This window comes from Ixodes scapularis, unplaced genomic scaffold (genome assembly GCF_016920785.2).
Source record: "Ixodes scapularis isolate PalLabHiFi unplaced genomic scaffold, ASM1692078v2 PGA_scaffold8__174_contigs__length_109621045, whole genome shotgun sequence".
Classification (NCBI taxonomy): domain Eukaryota; kingdom Metazoa; phylum Arthropoda; class Arachnida; order Ixodida; family Ixodidae; genus Ixodes; species Ixodes scapularis.
In genome coordinates, this window is record NW_024609883.1 from 7,136,455 (window position 1) to 7,155,865 (window position 19,411).

The window sequence follows — 19,411 nt, forward strand, 5'->3', positions numbered from 1 at the left end:
CTAAGTGTGGCGTGAGTCTCTTTTGAACTTCCCGCTTTCTATAAGCGAGGCACGCACGCGCGTGCCGTGGGGCCCGTGACTTGTGCAGGGGCACGAGGGAATAAACATTCTCTTTGGTTTGCCGTGACACGGAGTCAGTCGCATTTCTTTCGGGTGCCACCGAGCACCGATACACTAAGAGAAGGCGCTTGTTGGCGGCAAGGCATAGGACGTTCAACTTGGCGTAGCTTTTGAGTAAACAAAAAAGTTGTGATACCAGGAATGATGTGCGGATACCACGAATGATGTGCCAGCCTATTTTGGGTTTTTCTTTCTTTCAGTTTACCAGATTTATATACTTGGGGAATAAAATAATGCCTCGACCGTACATGGTAACTTGTTTTCAAATAGATCATGCGTTCTCAGCGGGCAAACTTCGGTGTTTTAAATCAACAAATATGATGTTTACACCAACCACCTCCTGATATGCTGAAACGTTGCCGAAAGCAAACTCGATTTGGCACAAGAACACGCTCGCGCGCGCTTATCATCAACATTCGAAGTCGTCTGCTAGCGATCCTGTCTTTTTCCCTCGAGGCCCGATGCAGGATGGAGTATTAAGAAAGCTATGGACAAATAAAACTAGAAATATTAAATCTCGAAGAAAATACAAAAATAACTAAAATATACTCACTTTCTTAAGTTGATGCGGTCATTTTTCTTGTACAAAGCTAATTCAATTCAATTTTCAATTCAATTTTCAATTTAATTCAATTTTTATTTTAAGATCAAGTCATACAAAATAAAGAGCTGGCCCACAAAAGCAGCATTCCGTTTGTATGTGGGGCCAGGCAACCAACTACAATACATGTTGTTACAAAAAAAAACAAAAAAAAAAAACACTCCGCAGCACAAAAAAAATTGAAAGGAACACAAAATTAGCAGCACAAATAAATACAAAAAGGAACACTTTAGAGCATGAAATATAGGTGTTTATAGCCAAGCCTACTCACGCAACCATGAAATAAAAGTACGAAATATCTCCAACGGTTAGGCTACGATATCTACAGCTCAAATGCTTGACACCAATTCCTTAATTTCCTTTTTAGTACCCCAGTGGATTCTATAGTCATAAGGGACTCTGGGAATTCGTTACTTTCCATACAGTGTGTATATTTTTGAAATGACGTATCTTTCAGTACGTCTTAAATCTCTATTTTTATTTACGAGGAGGTCAATCCGTTCCTTAGCTCCTCGCAACGATAAGTTCTTTTTCAACGCTGCGTCATTCCAAAGTGCTCGAGCGAAAAAGGAGTAGCGCCTAGCAGCTCCTGAAGTAGAAAGATGTTGTCTACTACTTTAAATCGCTTGCGAGGAAGAGGCGGAGGGACGGAGGTAGATGCGGCGCTCATGTTGCTCTCTTACGGTACATGTAGCAGACGATCACGGTCGTACGCCCGCGTACCGATCGTTGCGCCGTGTACGGTACGACCACGAAGAAAATATAAAGGAAAACCTGTAACTTTACTGCTGTGCACTTAATAAAACTATCACCAAATATTCAAAGGGCTCGTTTTATAGGATATATGTGATTAGCATTTGTACAGAAATGTTTAATTCATGCAACATTTTTAAACTAAAATGTATCCAGAGCCTTGATGCAGAAGGCTGTTGCACACTCTGGTGCCACTACAGATAATCCTGTCATAACAGCAGCTCTAAAAAACGGGTGATAAGTGCTCAAAATGCACATCCAATGTTTGTATAAAAAAAAAAAACTTATAATATGTAAAAAACAAAGTTGTCCTGGGCGAGCGGGATTCGAACTCCCCACTACCGGTCCTCTACGAGCTCAAGAAATCGGCGCTCCAATCCACTGAACTACCGAGCAGACGAGTTTTGCCTGCGCTAAACACCAATTTATTTCTATCGAAAAAGTCCTATTGCGTTTTGTTCTTTATTGTTTTTCTTTTTTGCTGACTCAAACTTTATGGACTTGCTGTCACACATGGCGCTCCTGCCAGGCACTGCCACGAGTTATTTTATTCATGTTTGGAGCCACGGCACGCTCTCTCCGCCAGCGAAATAGCCGTTTTGCTAACGAAGCGAGACTGTCCATGTCGGCCATTGGTCGTGCCGGTCGTGCCTTACGGTTCCACCAGCGCATTACGGTAAGATCGCAGAAAACAGGCGCATGCGCAGTTCGTACCGGAGGGCCCATCGTACCGTATCGGATGTGCAAAAACGGTTCCCTAAAACTCTCTATTAACGGTGTTGAGCTTCACGGTCCCGAACCTCAGGTTCTACTGCTCGACGTTCTCGAACCGCCGCTGCTTCACGTTGTCGTAGTTCAGCATCCGCCGCTCGACGTTGACGAATGGACGCCGCTTCTCGTTGCCGTAGTTCAGGGTCTGCCGCCCGCTTCAAGCGTTTGCGCTCAGCGTCGCGTGCCCTTCGCTGCTTTGTGTTTACCGGACGTAGCGTTGCTGTTAGTTTGGGGGGTGGTGCTGACGCTTGCTTGCGCCAACCCACTAACTGACGGGACTGTTGCTTCCATCACACTTCATCGGAAGAACGGAGTGAAGTGGAGTCAACAGCGGTGAACTGAACGCGCGCAGCGCGCTACCGCTGCTTATATTCACACTTGAAGGAGAAGAGACTAGAGGAGGAGAGCTGCGCATGCGCCCGCGGTGTGAGTAGAAGCGAACGCACGCGAAGTGCACGCAGCTGGTAGAGAGAGAGAGCGGAGAGAGTAACAAGCAGCTGTTGGAGAGAGGGAAGGAGGAGAGTTGCGCATGCATAGTGTGAGTGTGGACTACGACGCCGCGGGACAAAGACCCGAGCAAGAGATGCTCCGCATCTAAAAACCGGGTTTTATTTGTTTGTTTTGTGTAACCCTGTAGTTACTTTTATGAGTAGCTGTCGACCTTGCCTTTTGTGACGGCCGGAATGCTGATCTTGATGTAGCTGAGTTGGCTAAAACAAACAAACCACTTCACATGAAGATGGAAGGGCGTTAGAATTCTGGCGGTTTGTGTCACTAATTATTTTTTTTCCTAGGTATACTCTTCGCGACCTTAATTTATTTACATTTTTGTGTCACCCAATCCAACTATGGCATATTTCACCGTGGCAATTGTCACACAAAAATGGTATATAACTGTAGCTAAACCAAGCAAGTCCTTAGATGTGACTGTTCAAATATATCGGGTTTATCGCTAGGAGCTACGTCGGCACGTTGGGGCAACAAAGGTTGACTCTTGGTTTACTTTTTTTTTTTTACAATTTTTAATCACAAATTGATTTTTGGCACTTGCTCGAACGTTTCGATCGATTAACTTTTTTTTTTCGTGTGTGCTTCTTGCTTTCGTCATTTTCCCATGACGTGTTTCTGCCTGTGTATCCTTCTTTGTTCCTTCTCCCGCAAGGCGAAATTATTTCCGCTGATTATGCGGCTGCTTGTATTGCACCGAACTGCGGCTCTGTAACAATAATTACAAGGGAGGATAGAGGGAGTGCTTTCTGGATCGAAAGAGGTATTTTTTTTATCCGTGAAGCATTTGAAAAAACTAAGGTAGGAAGTCGCGCTGCAACGGTGAAATTGTGGACATAGCAAAGAGAAAAGTCGCTCCGCACGATGGCAAAACAAGTAGATAGATACAGTGCAAAAATTGCAAAGGCTGCGCGCGAAGTCATGTAAGCTTATCCTTGCCCCAGCAGCATCTACCATGAAACACTGAAAAAAGCAAACAAGAGATATATATATAGAGAGAGAGAAGCTAGCGCTGTCGTTCGGTTGCCCTCGCCAGCTCACCTGGGTTTCCTCAGTCGACTCCGTCGTCTACTACAACCGGTTCTGTACAAAACATTCCTGGCATTCATTTAGGCATCGCTGGCGGCGCTGCACGTTTTGTCACAGGCAAATTTACGGTGTCTCGATATATAAGCATCACATTTGACCGTCTTGAGGCGTTGACAACACTCTTGTTTTACTACTGGTTCTGCTTTATCTTGTGTGTTCTGTCGTGTCTTCATATTTCATCGCAGACGCAAGGCGATCTATGAACTCTACGCAGGACCCCGTCCTCTCGGCAGGTCCCGAGGCCCTTGCTCTGCACACGCCCTGGGGAGCCCCGTCCAGCCCCGATGGCGACGAGGCAGACGATGGTCCGCCGTGCCTGCTGGTCAACCACGACTACGTGACGGCATTCGACAAGGCCCTGCGACTGCCTCTGTGGACATCGTTCACGCTAAGTGGGAGGGTGAGGAGTAGGACGTGGCGGTGAATTCAGAAATGTGGAGGTCTAGACGGGAAGGTCTGGAATACGAAAGTGAGTTTGACTTTCGTGTTGATCCAAAAAAACCATATACGAAATGTAGAGCGCCATCTAGTAGCGCACCAAGAAAACGAAACTATTTTCTTGCCGCTACCATCTTGATAGCAACGAAACCAGTGACCCGACCGGCAAAGACCCTATGTAAACAAGCGACCGCGCCAGGCCGATGCAGCCGTAGCATTGGCTATTGTAACGCGCTCCGGGCGTCCGAGCGAGCGAAGAAGCGAGAAAAAGAGCGACCGATGAGCGAAATAGAAAACTAGAGTGACGTCACGACGACGTCGAATATGTTAATAACCCACTCCGGCCACTATAGTCGGTTACAAGTCAAGAAGGTAGGAAAAGCTCCACCCACAAGCGTGATGCGCCCGTTTCAAATCTCTCCGCAGTCGAAAGAAGAGTTCACTGGAAACGCTCCTTGTTCCGCTTCAATGGATTCCCACTTGTCTCCGATCCCACTTTTTTAAAAAAAGCGACCTTTGTATTCATCGGAGAGGGAACCGAGCCCCTGAAAGCAGCGTTTGTATCCATCGTGGGGGAAGCTAATCCCCGAAAGTCGTATTTGTTTCCGTCGGTGGGGGAGAACTCAAATCTCCCTCTCGTGGCTTCCACAATGCTAAGTCAAAGTCGAAAGATAAAGCAAATATGTACAGAAAGGCAAGCCCTTCCTCGCGCGCTGGCCGCGACGTCACGGAAACGGTGGGACGCTATTGGATGCGGAGGTGGCGGAGGGATATATGATTCCCTTTGAGGGGCATTTGCCGCTACCTTCTTAACCTGTAACTGACTATAGGACGGGTACAGCCGTTAAAATCCATGTTTCCTCGGGGGCGCTCTTTTTGTGCTCAAGCGTAGGGTTCTTGTATCCGCCGCCTCAAAACATGATGTTGCAATCGCCGCCTCTACTGCTGCCGGGCCGCCCCTATCCGCCCCTAGATGGCGCAAGTTGTACTGCCGCGTTAAGACCCCTGTATACTTATTATGCCGCGTCCTAGGCGGCCGGTTCAGGACGCGGGCCTAGGCGAACCGGCCGCCCCCCCCCCCCCCCCCCCACACACACACGCACACTCACACACGACTTGCTTCCCGATTTTATTTCTCCTTCGACCTCCTTCTCGTCTTCTGGGGCTTTTATTTTATATTTTCTTATAAATCACTGCTGAGCAACTTCAGAAAAGCTCCTCCTCAAGTGGGTAGGAGGCAAAGAGCCCACATTTACTTTTCATACATACTTTAATTTTTACGCAGATCTCGCACATAAAGTAGACGATATATAGAGATAATAAACTTTACGGAGCAATAGAACGGATAGCACGAGAAACACGTAAGAGCAAAATTAAAGAAATATACATCTATAAATAATATCGCACCAGCATACTGCAGCAGAAACTTTAGTGTTTTCTGCACACAAAAATGCGACTTTTTTTTTTACTCAGCTGATAGGTGACCCGCTTAACGGTTTTTGTGCTTTCATATCAGCGCAGACCTTTTACAATGAGGTTTTTGCAGATCTCTTCTTTTCAAAGGCGTAAATGCCCCAGGGTTTATAGCAGAACACCTGGAGGAACTTCTAGCAGATTGCTGGACAGAGAAGGTTCTCCGACCTTTCTGCCATGGATGCCCAACGATTCTTCATAACATCATCCTTGTACACCAGACTGAGAATGCACGTCACAAATCACTCTTAAATCTTGCCCACGAAAGCAAGGCAAGGGTCTGTGGGCACAAGAGAGCACCAAGAAGGCCTGTGTCGTCCTGTGCGCTTAGCACGTGGTACGGTTCGATCTGTTTGCGACTTTGCGCAACGTCGCTCCTACATAAAGACAAAAAGCAAAAACAAACGTGGGCGGCATTAAGGTTCATGGGGTTTCTGCCGCACGAGACTGAAAATCGCAACCAGGATCGCGCCACATGAAACGGGCTTGAAACGAGACCAACGATAAACGAAACTTTGCCTCTTGCCTTTGGGAATACAAAGAACGACAATACTTGCCTCTTGCCTTTGGGAATACAAAGAACGACAAGACTTTCGACTTGCTGGAGTCCCGCACCTTTCGCAGCGCAGCAGCGCCAAGGCATCCTCTTCCGGAAGCACCAGAACTTTCGGTGTCAAATAAACGCGGACCGAGCGAAAACCACGTTTTCTGCAGAACACCCGGAGCAGACGATCACGCTCATCGGATGTCGGCGACCGTTGCGCCGGTTGCGCCGTCGCCACGATTGCCACAGACAGCGGCGGCCGGCGGCAGTGTCGATCATAACGCCATGTTTTGAGGCGGTGGAAACAAGAACTCTACGCTTGAGCGCAGAAAGAGCGCCCCGATGTGACATGGTTGTTAACAGCTGTACCCGTCCTAACGGCCGGACTGGGTTATTAACATATTTGACGTCATCGTGAGGGCACCCTGACTCTTGGCGGCCTCTACTGGGGTTTCCTTGAACGCCGCTAGCTGCGCTAGCCTGGTTCCGCTGCGTATAAGGCAGACATCTTACCACTTAGCTACACTACCGCTCCGGACATTGGTACTTTTCCCACTTACCAAAGGATCGCCCCCCGAGGGAGAGGGCACAGGGACTGGTTTACAAAATCCCTTGCGATGGAGAAAATCCCGTGCGTTGGAGAAACGAACTATCCAGAGCGCCTGCGGCGCCACCGCTACGACATCGTGAAGAAGAATGTGGAGGGAAGCACGCTGGCTGAACACGTCGAGAAGACAAACCACTCCATCGACCTCGACAACAGCGCCATCCTCGGGATGGAGAGAAACTGGCGGAAGCGCCTTCTGTTAGAGTCGTGGTATATTCAGTGCACATGTGTCAACGTAAACCGGTCAACGGGGACCCTTCCAAGCAGCTACGTTTAATGGTTAAGAGGGATAATCTGAAGAGCACCCGGGGGATGCTCTGGTTCGTGGGCAGGCCGTTCCGCGGGACAGAAACAGTCGCCCGTGATCAAGGGGCCGAGTTGGCCCCGAGACGTCGGGATCTTTGCTTTTATAAAAGCGTGGTTGGAGTTCCAAAGTTAAATCATTCCTAACAAGGCGGATGTCCGTACAAAATGTTAACATTTAAACCCCTGCCTATGTTGACGGAGGCAGCGTCTATCTCCACGAGCCAGGCAATCCGGTGTTAGCGCCGTTGTTAGGGAGTGAATCGCCACCCATGAAATGCTGAGAAACCGAAACTCAAGATACTTGACGCTACCAAGATGGCCGAGTGCACAGTGCTGCCAGACCACCAAGCAGTTTCTCATATCGTCTATTGTACATTTGAAAACTGTGCAATGACATGAGACATTATAACAAAGAACAAACAGAAAAGTATCTGCGTTTGTAAAAATGGAATGCTCTGCCGAAGGCAGAGCATTCTATTTTTAATTGTTTTGACAAAACATGAACACTTACCCGGATTTGTCCAGGCGTGGAGCTGACATATGTTGTTTTACATTTTCATACACAATCAAGATGTAAAACGTTAGGCGACCTATTATTGAAAATTTGTATAAAATAGTTCAGAAAACCCTAAATCAAACTCTCGCGTGTTGTATAATAAATTAATACTGCCCTTATTTGGTGAAGGAGACAGCGGCGAAGACGCCATTCTTTGCAGCTCTCTTCGTTTTCCCAAGTTCCGACGAACCAAGTAAAAAAAAAATGATGAAAACATTTTTTTTTTTAAATACATAGAGTATACAGCCGTTAGACTTTTTAACAATGACGCGTGAACGCCGACCGACCGGTAAATCAGCGCCTTATCGCGGCGTAAAACAGCAAGTTAGCGAGGCTATCTGGATGCCTTCTGCCACAGGGCATAGTCTCGCTGAGCTGCTCATTCATTCCGGGACAAGTCGCTGATCTACCGGCCGGCCGGCGTTGCAGCGATATAGTTAAAAGATGCAAAGGCTTTACGCACGTAGTACAGCTACTTCTTCGAATAGTCGCCGCACAAATTTAGAGATGAATTATGGCGAAACACAAGCTTCTAAATGCTTCCCCGAACCTTCATGTGGCGAGGGACAGTTTGGCTGACGCATGTTGGAATGATTGAAATCACAGGCTGGAATCCTCTTTGAGGAGGGCATTCAAAAGCGGTTCCCTGTCATAACTGCCTTAAACCGTGGACTAGTTACGGGAAGAAGTAGCTAGAGTATGTATTATACACTGCGAGTATTAAAACAATGTTTTCATTACTGTTTTTACTCAGTTCATCAGAACATAAAAAAGAAACAGCCCTCGTAAATAGTTCTAATAGTATATACAAAACAATTATACGTAAAGGTTTTTATTGGACTACCCATATAACTGCCGTCCAGTCTTTTTTTTTTTTACCACATTATTTCGGCATATATGAGCAATATCAGGTGTTCATCTTCACCGTTTGGTGCTATAGAACTGCAAAACTGACCAATAATGTTTCGACGAGCCTCCTCGAAACACGGAATACACATACATGCTATACCGCAATATCGCGGTCGCTAAGAGACACAGAGCATGCATGCTTTTAAGTTCAAAAGAAGCGATGCTTCGTTTAAAATAAACGGATAATTTTAATGAGGTCTTAAAACCGGGTGGCATGCCTTACCATCGGTGTGGAGGTGCCCCTTAATTGTGGGCGGCACGTTTTCCTTCTTGGATTCCCAGCACGACCGATATATCGCCAACGCTTGCTGGGAGCGTGACGCCAGACTGGGCGGAGCAGACCTCAGCTGCCGCGAGTACGATTCCCTGGCCAACCAATCACTCATCAAGGAGCCCTTGTTTCCTGCCGGTAAGCCCTGACCGGTTCCCGGTTGGCCAGCACAGTTATACAAGTAACTAAAAAAGGGTTGCTAAGTTGTTAAGTTATGCAACAAACTTAGCTGGAACAGCGAATAAAAGACATAATCGCAGATTGTCATCCGTTCGTCCCCGATTAAGAACCATGTGTTGCATAATCGTATTCTTCATAGTGTAGGTTACAAACTATACCACAAGATGTGACAGTATGCTTTTAGAATGACCTGGTATAATGCTACTTTCATGCGTTGAAGTATGTGCAAGTCGAAAGAGCAGTAGTAAATTTATAGTTATGCGCTCTCCATACATTTTCAAGAAAAACATATCACCCATTAAAAGTGTTTGTTTTCAATTCCAGCATCACGGGTGCTTTTGTCGCTCTCAAGAGGCGGCCTCTATTCATATGCCTGATTTGGCGGGGCGCGCGAGTGATTGCGACATGTTCTGTCTGAGGCACTTGCTTCTTAGAGCACGGGTTCGTTTCTATTTATTTTTGCAGCTTAAATGGTATGCACCCTGACTTCGTCCACTGTTCTTTGCGAGAGCAAAGGTGCCTAAAATATAAGGAAGATACAGCGGTTGGGACAATATTTTGAAACCCAGGCAAAACGAAGGGTTCGTGCTAAGCCGTGAACGTGAACCCCCCTTTTACACTAAGGTGTCAGGTTAAACTTCTCGCTAGTACCTTGGACAATCGGAACACATCCTATTGCACACGCGCTGTTGGGGTGTTGTATAATTTCTGGCCTGGGTGGAACCCAAAAAAAAGGGTCCCTCCCCTCAAAAGGGATTAGAGGGGATTATTTCCCTGGACTGCCGCCCCTGGAAAGGGATAAGCATGGATTATGCTCGGACCACTTCTTTGCATAAACCCGAGGCAATCGTCGCGCTCTGATAGGACGTTCCACGCGGAGCTTTGTTTGACGCTCTCCGATTATATTCGAGAGAAAGGGAAGTGCATGCGTGGATAGACTGAGTGACGGGGGGCAACGGGGGCTTCAAAAAAGCCGGGTGGCTTTCTTGAAGTTTCTCAAAATGCGGCTTGTCTTGTTTTGGATCGGTAGAAACACTTCGCTACTTCGAGCAGCGAGCGGCCGCTAAATTATCCGCTGATGCGTCGCCATACCGACTCCGTGGAATTTGGCTTGTTTTGGATCGGCAGAAACACTTTGCTACTTCGAACAGCGAGCGGCCGCGAAATTAACCGCTGATGCCGAGTGGTTTTCGTGACGAATCGTCCATGTCTCTTCAATCTGCAAAATGCGGTTTGTTTGCTTCGCTTTTCTACGAACGTACCGGTATTGTGAAGCAAGGTGCGTTTCTCGGGCTTTGCGTAATCAGGATAAATCGTGTTCTTTTCAATACGCGTCGAGTACGTTCAATTGGTACGTTGCACCGACTCCCTCGTGAACCGCGCGCCCGAAAACCACGAGAGGCAAGGTAAGCGAACGCCTCGGACCCCAGAACCGGGAAAATAAAAAAATAAAAGTGAAGGGCAACCACACGCGCGTCTCTTCGTTTTATTATTTGTGTCCCCGTCTCGGATTAATAATGAGTCGTTCTCCGCCTATACTCCGTTTCACCTTATGTTGTACCGCAGAGGAGGCCAGAAGCGCGAGCTCATAGCGTTGGCAGCTGCCCTTGTTGCACGAGAACTTGTACCGTCGAGATGTGCCCTAGAGCAAGGAGCTCGCGCTTGTAGCCTTTCCTGCGGTACACTACTAGGCGAAACAGAGTATAGCCTCCGTTTTTGCCACGAGTTTGTGACGTGTAAGCAACGCAACTCTTCACACTGCTTTTATTTATTAATTTTTTTCCGCTGCGGATTTTTTCAATTTTTATTTGTGCCTGGTTCTGCTACTCTTCTGCTCTCGCCTCCCCTCCATAAAAGAAAGGCCCACACAATAACGTGTTCCAGTAGCCTGAAGCAAGTCATTCACCTATTCTTCACCGTTGAAATATTTTAGGCTGTACAACAGTAATGTGTGCACACTGAAAAGTAACTTATTGCTGCAATGTTTGTCGTTGAATATTGGATCACCAGCACAAATATTACTTACCGATGAGTGCCCAGGACAGCTTAAGAGACACCAGTGCACCCTTCAATGGTTCAAACCACTGCTTCATGCACCACACAGGTGACTGTGGCATAGTGACAAGCACAACCAAGGTGCTTGCTGTTTAATGTCAGAAACACTTTGGAAAATGCAGTTACCACATGACCCTGAAGTCCTAGAGAATCTTAAACCTTGGTGCCATGCAAAATAACTAAGCTAAAGAAACCGTCAAGGAAGAGTCACAACAGGTGCAACCCACAGGTTCTCGTGACTCCACATACCGGGCCGGGCAGCTGTAAATCAGCGAGCAGGTGTCGTAGAGTAGCTGCCACTGCAAGCGGTGCAGTGTCTCATAAAAAGAAACGGTTGCTGGAGAAAGCTCCCGTGAATGCAGAGTCTGTGGTGAGCTTGGAGTAGTGATGGTGATCCTGAAGCAAAAAGGATTCAAGCCAAGCCTGTTCCTGTGTTCAATGACGTATGGCATCCTCCCCTTACCAGAATTCCTGGCTGTTATTTTCCTTCCTTACGTGCGCGTGCCCCCATCAGCAGCAATAGTAATAATTGCACGTTGCTTCGACAGGACGTGCTGATTTGGAGGGGCCTGGTGGCAGAGTGTGTTAGCCCACTGCAGCTCGCAGTGTGTGGAGCATGGGCGTGTATTACCGCTATATGAATCATCTTAGACTTTGGGCTATCGGATGTACCGCACTAGTCAAATTTCTCACATAGAGCGTGACAAAGTGTCACCATGCGCTGCCAGACCGACCTTCCTTCTTCTCGACAAATAATGGCCAATTTTCTTTGTTCCTGCTAATTTGGCGGTCGAGTAAAAGAGAAAAAAAAGAACTACTTTTGTGTGTGATGGGAAACGTATAAACCTCTCCATATACCAGGTTTACCTACAGCCACCTGAAAACAATGCACCTCTTCAAGTGTGAAAGAGGGTATGCCTGCACGCAATCCACTACACTCTGTTTCACATTAATTTGGGAAACTGTAGAAACTGCGGTGTCTGTGCAAGCCGGAGGAGTCTGCTGTGAAATTAGCACACTTGGGAAGAACATACCCCATGTACCTAAAGACATTAGATGGTTTTAAAAAGGCATTCATACTTTCAGTCGGCTTGCAAACTCTAGCAAAAATGTTGGTTTGTACCGTAGAAGTTTCAATTTCCCCTGCTTGAACTACTAGGAAAATAACTTCAAATTCACAATAGTGCTGAACGCAACTAAAACACATGGCGGAACGGTGGCCCGAGACGGCTAGCACGTCTCAGCTCCGGGCATGTGCAGCGAAAGCTTGCGCTGCAGAACCTGGGATCGTGGGCTAAATCCCAGCACTTGCTCATTTCGATCTGGACGAGGATCATACCAGTAGGCGTTTGTGTAATCACTACTACATGATGCACGTTAAAGATCCCAGGCTTTCGGTCATACTGCGCTGGCTAAATTCCTCATCTACAGCGGCAAGCTTGGCACCATTCGAGGCAGGCCGACCTTTCGCTGTCTAAACATCCTCAACACAATGCTACTTTTTTTTTTTAACTGAAACACGTACAAAAGAAAACATGCCTATGACCTTGTACAGTAATGCATTGAACTGTTTGTGAATGCTTGTGATACACAAACGGGCAAAAGGCAAGAACGAGAGCATGCACATTCACACTGTGGCAGCAAATACACCACAGCAGCCTCCTTTGCCGTTGTTGCCATGGCAGATGGAAGAGCAGGGCAGCGAATGCCGATATGACTGAAAACATTGTAAAAGTTATTGCTTTGCTTTTAATAACAGCTCAAAAAAATTTAGACTAATAGCTTTTCAAAACAAAGCCACGGTAGCAGTACTTTTTGGCGCAGATGGAACAGTCTGCCGCGATGGTGAGGAAATGCTGTAGCCGTTGCCTTTTGCCAAGTTATGGAGAAACACAGCACAGATCATTCCACTCGGAGAGAAGACGCACCCATGAACCAGAGCACTCAGACGGGACTTTTCCTCGGTGCGTCGTCTGCGTCAAGAAACGAGCTATACAAATGATTCGTTAGCATGCAACGTGGTTCCAAATCTCACATTTAAGCTATTTCAGGTGCAAATTTAGAGGTGGGGGTTAGCATGCAATGCCATACTTGATGAAGAGATTAACAGGGCACAATTGTGCAACCATCTCCTGTGCAAAGGAAACAGAAAACTGAAAACAAGCACATAAACAATGTGCACAGTCAGTCTGCTCTGGCAACAAAACAAAAAAAGCTTTACACCAATTTGGATCGGAACTCATTGAACCCCCTAACAGCGGAGTCTTAAAAAAAACATAAAAAAATAAAGCACTTGCCAACAAGCAATGATTATGCATATTCAAGGCATTTCGTCGACGAAAAACAAATCCGCCGCCTGAAACCCGGTGCTTGCTAAGCCTTCCAGAAAAAAAAACCAAGGGTGCTTACATTATTGTTGATATTTGTGGCAGCGTTATACACCAACTCATGTTTACAAACAAACCGGAGCGCCCCTAGCGGACGCCACCGGCGCCGCGCATGCACGATGGAGTGTGGGCAAGAAGCTTGCCGTCGCCCATAAACAAACCATTGAAATGCGATGTTGTTGGCGTCGGTGTGAGTCCCCCTGCCCTTTTTCGCGTTCGAATCGTTGATTCTACGTCTTCCTGGCAATGTCTGACTACTTGAGCGGCCTCAAGGAAATTACCGGGGCTCGTTACACCGCAAACCTTTGCGTGAATAATGCGACATGCAGCGATTCATTCCGCGCGGACGCCGCAGAATGCATGCTTAAGCCTGATTCGCATGATAAGATTCTGCTCGCAATTTTCAGTTGCAACGTCGCTGGGGCTGCAAAAGCATGAACCATAACTGAAATGGTCGACGTCAATACTGAAAATCGCAAGCACAATCAGACCAAGTGAACCAGGCATAACAACTCAGTGACGCCCACTGGTAACAAGGATCAAAATCTCTTGTACCTACTGTTTATATCGAGCCTGCTTAACAACCTTCAAACTTCAGTCTCTTGAGGCCTGCACTTCTTATCACAAGATCCAGGCCAACATTCGGTCTACGGGCCGGTGTCGTCTAAAAGAGGAGATGACAAGCAGAAACGTTTGAAAGAGCACACAACAGTGCGAACGATCAGGCGGCCGTTTAACCTGAAGACGCACTCAGCGTAGTCCGCAGGTGATTCGTACAACTTGACGGTTTTCTGGCGTTCATGTTCATCAAATAAATCTGATGACCACAAGTATCCGTGAACTCAACCCAGAGTGCTTCCCGCCCAAGCAATCGTGGTCCGGCGGCGTCTGGTTTTCCCTCTCAACGGCACATATCCACGTTCTCGGACGAACCGAGCACAAGAATACTGACCTTCAAAGCTTTCTCGACTCTTTTGGTACAGGCCCAGTCGCAAAGTCGCAGCTTTGCAAAGTATGAAATCGGAACCATATTAGCCTCTCGTGTAATAGACGTAGTAGCCGGAGGCAGTGCCGCCAGTAGGTGAAATTTCTCTGGACGTAATAATGGAATACCTATGCTAGGTGATTAACGCATGAAAGGAGCAGCAGACAACATACCGAGCCCAAAACAGCCATTCATGCGCTGCGCAAACGAACAACATCACAGAAGCAGTAAGGAGGGGGCCGCTAGATGTTTAGTACAGCCCACCACGGGGTACAGCTGAAAATGGCGAAATGCCCACACTTGGCTCGTGCCCTCTCCTTCGTTCGCCCTGCCGAATTCCGTGAAATTGCCCAGATGCACATAGACAGCACGGCAATCGGACAACATGGCGCCACCCTGAAAGCCCCAAGTCGAATGATGTGTAGCCATTGACAGGTGTCACCACAAAAATAAGAGTTGCAGCTGCTTGCTTTGGCTTCAATGGTACAAGCTGTGCCAACAGTTCCATCGACCTACTTTGCACAGCTAATACAACCAATGCTAGACAATGATACAATTAGATAGCCAAAGCGGTGCAAGTGACAGCACTCCTAAGCCCCATATTTATTGCTGTAGCAGACAGATGGGCCATAGTCGCTTGCTGTGTTCGCTACAGTTAGTAATAGCACCCGAACGGCAGCATGGCCTTGCAGTTGTCCCATCTACGGCACAAACTTATTGCCTTCAAGAATGCTTTGGAATCTCGTAAGCTTGGAGCATGATGGGGCCTAGAGCCTGTGCAGCCAAAGCACAACGGAAGGTGACGAGCGGGTGCTGGAGGCCTGCCTGCTTACCTACAGTGACACGGGACAGGTTTAGGAACCTCCGAAAGGATGAGTTCACATGAAATTCACAACCGTTGCATTGTGGATATCGCATTATTTTTGTGTCTGCACACAAGGGCAACATTTGAGACGCCACGCAGAGTGCTCGCTCATTGCCCGGCAACATCAACATGACTTTTGAGGCGGTTCGCTAGCTTCCGAGCGGCAGGTCACAGCTGCTGTATTATATTGAGTGGTGCCATCTACCCGAAGTCAATGAAAGTGTTCCCTCCCCGCTTCCCACTTTGCTGTTGGCCGGCGACTGACGAGCCTGACCTTCGACACCCAAGTCGGTTTTCTCCGGTTTCCCCAATGTGCCCTCATGGCACATCATAAATCGAGCGATCCGAAGGCGGTGTACAGCTGAGGAGCAGGACAACTGCCGGAGGTATTTGGCCGAAGTCCGAAAATCGTTTCGTGGCCCCTTTAAAGACCAGTTTTGCTACGCACAAGAAATCGAAAGGATACAAACGTTTAGATATGCCCAACTACCTCGCATAAGGGTGGGTCCAGGAGCCGCCACTGAGAGCAGAATGGTCGACATCCCGCAGGCCAGCTAGGATTGACGTTTACAAGATCACGGCCAGTCAATCCGGTTTTGGTGGCGTGTCGTCATGTACACAATTTTGTGCTGCACACACGACTGGTTGGATTGTTTTCATCACTACAGAGCATCGCTCGTTAGAGAAATCGAATGGCTCTTCTTGGTGCTTGTACAGTCGGGGACAAGAGTCCCCAGGACGGGTGAGCTGTGACTGAAACGCATTGCTGTGCCATCTGCCGGCTGGTTGGCTGGTTTCGAGATTACACAAAAGCACATGCGCGTCCTACTGTGCCTGCAAACGTGTGTTTTCCCGCTCGTCTGCGGCGCGGCGCCTAACTCGGAATCGGGCGCGTGGTAGGGGCTCGGAGGTAGCGCTTACTGACACGGCACCTATAAAGCAAGAAGTCACGGCAGCTCAACTGAGCGATAAACTCGACTGGTTATAAAGCAAGGTGAGCTGACATGGCGAAATGCGGCGCAATGTCGCAGGCGGTATCTCCAGTTTCGGAATGTGTAGCAGACGCTCGTCAGCCGCAAGCGCCATCTCCGAGGCAGTACCACGCGCCCAATTCCGAGTTAGGCGCCCCGCCACAAAATAGCGGGAAAACACACGTTTGCAGGCACAGTAGAACGCGCATGCGCCTTTGTGTGATCTCAAAACCAGGCGACCCGCCGGCAGATGGCAGAGCAATGCGTTTCAGTCGCAGCTCGCACATCCAGGGGACTTTTGTACCCGGCTGTACAACTCACCGCAGGCAGGTTAACTTTACCCTGACGAAACATCCGTGAAACCTATATGGCAGTTTTTTTGCATTAGCAAACCAACACGCCAGTCTGACTGGATTTCGCAAGCAACAAAAATCTGGCTCCTCTACGAGATGATGATCATCCTTTTGGTGCTCACGGCTTTCAGTGGTGGATAATTGTACGCACTCAAAGATCTGTACACCTTTGATGACTCACATGTAACGAAACTGGTCTTAAAGACTGGAGATCAGGTGGTCGTGGATGTCCGTCGACTCGCAGCCACAGCTCACTGTCTTGGACATGTCACCACTCCCACGCAGACCTCCAACAACGTTCTAACTCTCCTAGCAACAGTAGTGGAAACCCCAGCACAAGCACACCGGAGGAGCACTTTCAAGTACAGCACTTTCCACAGGAATACAAGGAAGGCACGCAACCAAACAAAACAACAAAGCACCTCGGTGATGGCTCGCTACCCTTCCTGGAAGAAACAGATTAGTTGCAGGCAGTATGACAGGCACGCCCGTAAGAGACCATGTTGGAATCTAGGCTTCATCACTTTGCTTATGGTGAATTCCCCTCACAGTTCTCAAGCGCTCCCAAAGCGCTCCATTTTGAGCGCACATATTCCGCTTGCAGATCTGGCTCGACTTGGTCATCTTCCGCTCATAGATCTCTGGCAGCTCCCGCTCATTGGAGCGCCTCCAACTCCGCCGAACTAGATCTACAGGATTTCAGAGATCTACATGCAAGTTGATAGAGCAAGCTACGTCATTTTCCCTCCCTCGGCGGTGGCTCCACCGACGGCAATCGCTGCGCACGCCTTGCCGTTTCGAGGCGGCCGAAAGGTATGCGACGGTGCCGAATGCGGACGTCTTCCTCGTTATTTGTGACATGGGCTCCGTGGTATGTATAATTTCGTCCGGCCTGTGTTGTGTGTTATTTCTGCAGCTAAGCAGTGACAGTTGTCACTGGTAATCGGAAAGATCAGTCAGCTGAGGCGTTGGTGGGCTCGTTAATTTCAAGCAGCGGCCATTTTGAACGGCCGAGGGGAGAGCAGGGGGGGGGGGGGAAGGAGTCCCTCTAAAAAGGCGAGTTCATCTTCCCCTCGTCGTTCCGATGCGGGGCCCACAGAGCGGAATTTCGCCTCCCTCGCGGATTTTGGAAAGCACTGCAGATCTACGAGTGGAATTCACCATTAGTTTGAGAATCCAAAAAATAAACGAATGTGGACAAATGCAGTTTTGTTTTGCTCTTTGTATTTCCTTAAAATCCCAGTGACTAGGAATCGCAGTGAACAAACAGAAAAGAAGATAAGATTAGACGCAGGGTAATATGCAGCCTCTTATCTTCAACGATATCCGTCGTTCCGCTCTCGCTCCTCAATAGATTGCCGGCAGCTTCCCCGGAGGCGACGCTGACGCTTTCCGGACATGCGGGAAGTAAAACATTTGATCAAAGCTGGGCTCTTTGACAAGGCTGAGTCACATGTTCCTTGCAAAACGAACTTCACTTACTGACGATGTTCTCGAATGCCGACGTCAGAGCGCGCTTTCAAAGCAACAAGCGCACACCTTTTGTGGTGTTACGCGGACAGCACGAACGCGCGCTGCCCCAACAAGCAGTCTCGACAACGCAAGCATTTGTTTCGTTGTGGGATACGACAACAGATTTCATAAAAGCATACCCCCGCAGGCACGATTTCAGCTACAGCTACAAATCGTGCCAGGTGCGCAGAGAAAGAAACGAACGAGAAGACGTTTCGAGCAAGAGTTATTTGAAGAAAGCGATTGTTATTTCTGCATCCTTAAATACTTCTTACTGTACTAATATAGAGATTGCCTGGAAATGCTCGAAAGTTGACCATGGAAGTGAAAGTGAACGTACCGACTCATCTCACAGCACAAAAGTCGCCATCTTGACATTCCGATTTGGATTGGGATTGGATCGATGAATGGATGATAACGGCTGGTGACCAGTGTTGCCGAGATGCTCGCTTCTTTTCTTTTTTTTCTGATTGCAATCCAATTTAACATTATTTTCAAGATTTTCTAGATTCCGCCGGGGAGATTTCTTAACTTACTGGTAGCCTTTTTAAAACGTGTTAAAATTATTTGTGAAAATTTAAGTGAAAAGTAAACCAGATCATGGCTAATCAACACCTCGCTTGCGTTTACGATTTTTGTCCTTGTGGTCCGGAGTTTGATCTTTCCTTCTGTTCGTTTTGAACGAAATCATTAGGCTGGATATGCCCGAAAAACAATTTACGCAGGTTAACAAACCTTCTAATCTCTGTCATTCCCCGACACGTCGTCAAAATCCCGGGCCCTGGGATTTGGAAGATTCGTTAGGCCTAAGGATTGTTGGCCCGTCGGTCATTGGGATAATGGCTTAATTTGCCATATCAGCGGAGTCAGCATGTTTTCTGATGGGCTTAAGCGGCTAAAGCCAAGGTGCCATGCTGGTTGCCGCACCGCGGCATTCAGGCAGTTGTGGAATACGGGAGAATGAATTTCGAGCGAACGCGTTTGTTTCATCGATACGTCTTCCCACGTTTTGGGGACATTTCTTTTGTTGCGACGTTGCAATGAATATGCATGGCACCCTTGGTTTGAGATAAATAGGTCTGGTTGCGACAACGTGTACGCTGCTACGTTTGGGTAGTTTAGTCACACCGGGTTCTGCGCACTGCGAAGACTTGTCCC

At 47.8% G+C, this 19,411-nt stretch overlaps 1 protein-coding gene across 2 annotated transcripts in view; it reads left to right on the forward strand.

Moving 5' to 3' along the window:
• LOC115309859 (venom phosphodiesterase 2) overlaps window positions 1-19,411 on the forward strand; it is a 131,306-nt gene that overhangs the window by 70,372 nt on the left and 41,523 nt on the right. For both annotated transcript variants that reach the window (XM_040217336.2, XM_029968111.4), the window contains 2 exons: window positions 4,056-4,241; window positions 8,957-9,083. In XM_040217336.2, coding sequence (XP_040073270.2) covers window positions 4,056-4,241; window positions 8,957-9,083 — 313 coding nt within the window. The remainder of the gene's footprint in view (window positions 1-4,055; window positions 4,242-8,956; window positions 9,084-19,411) is intronic.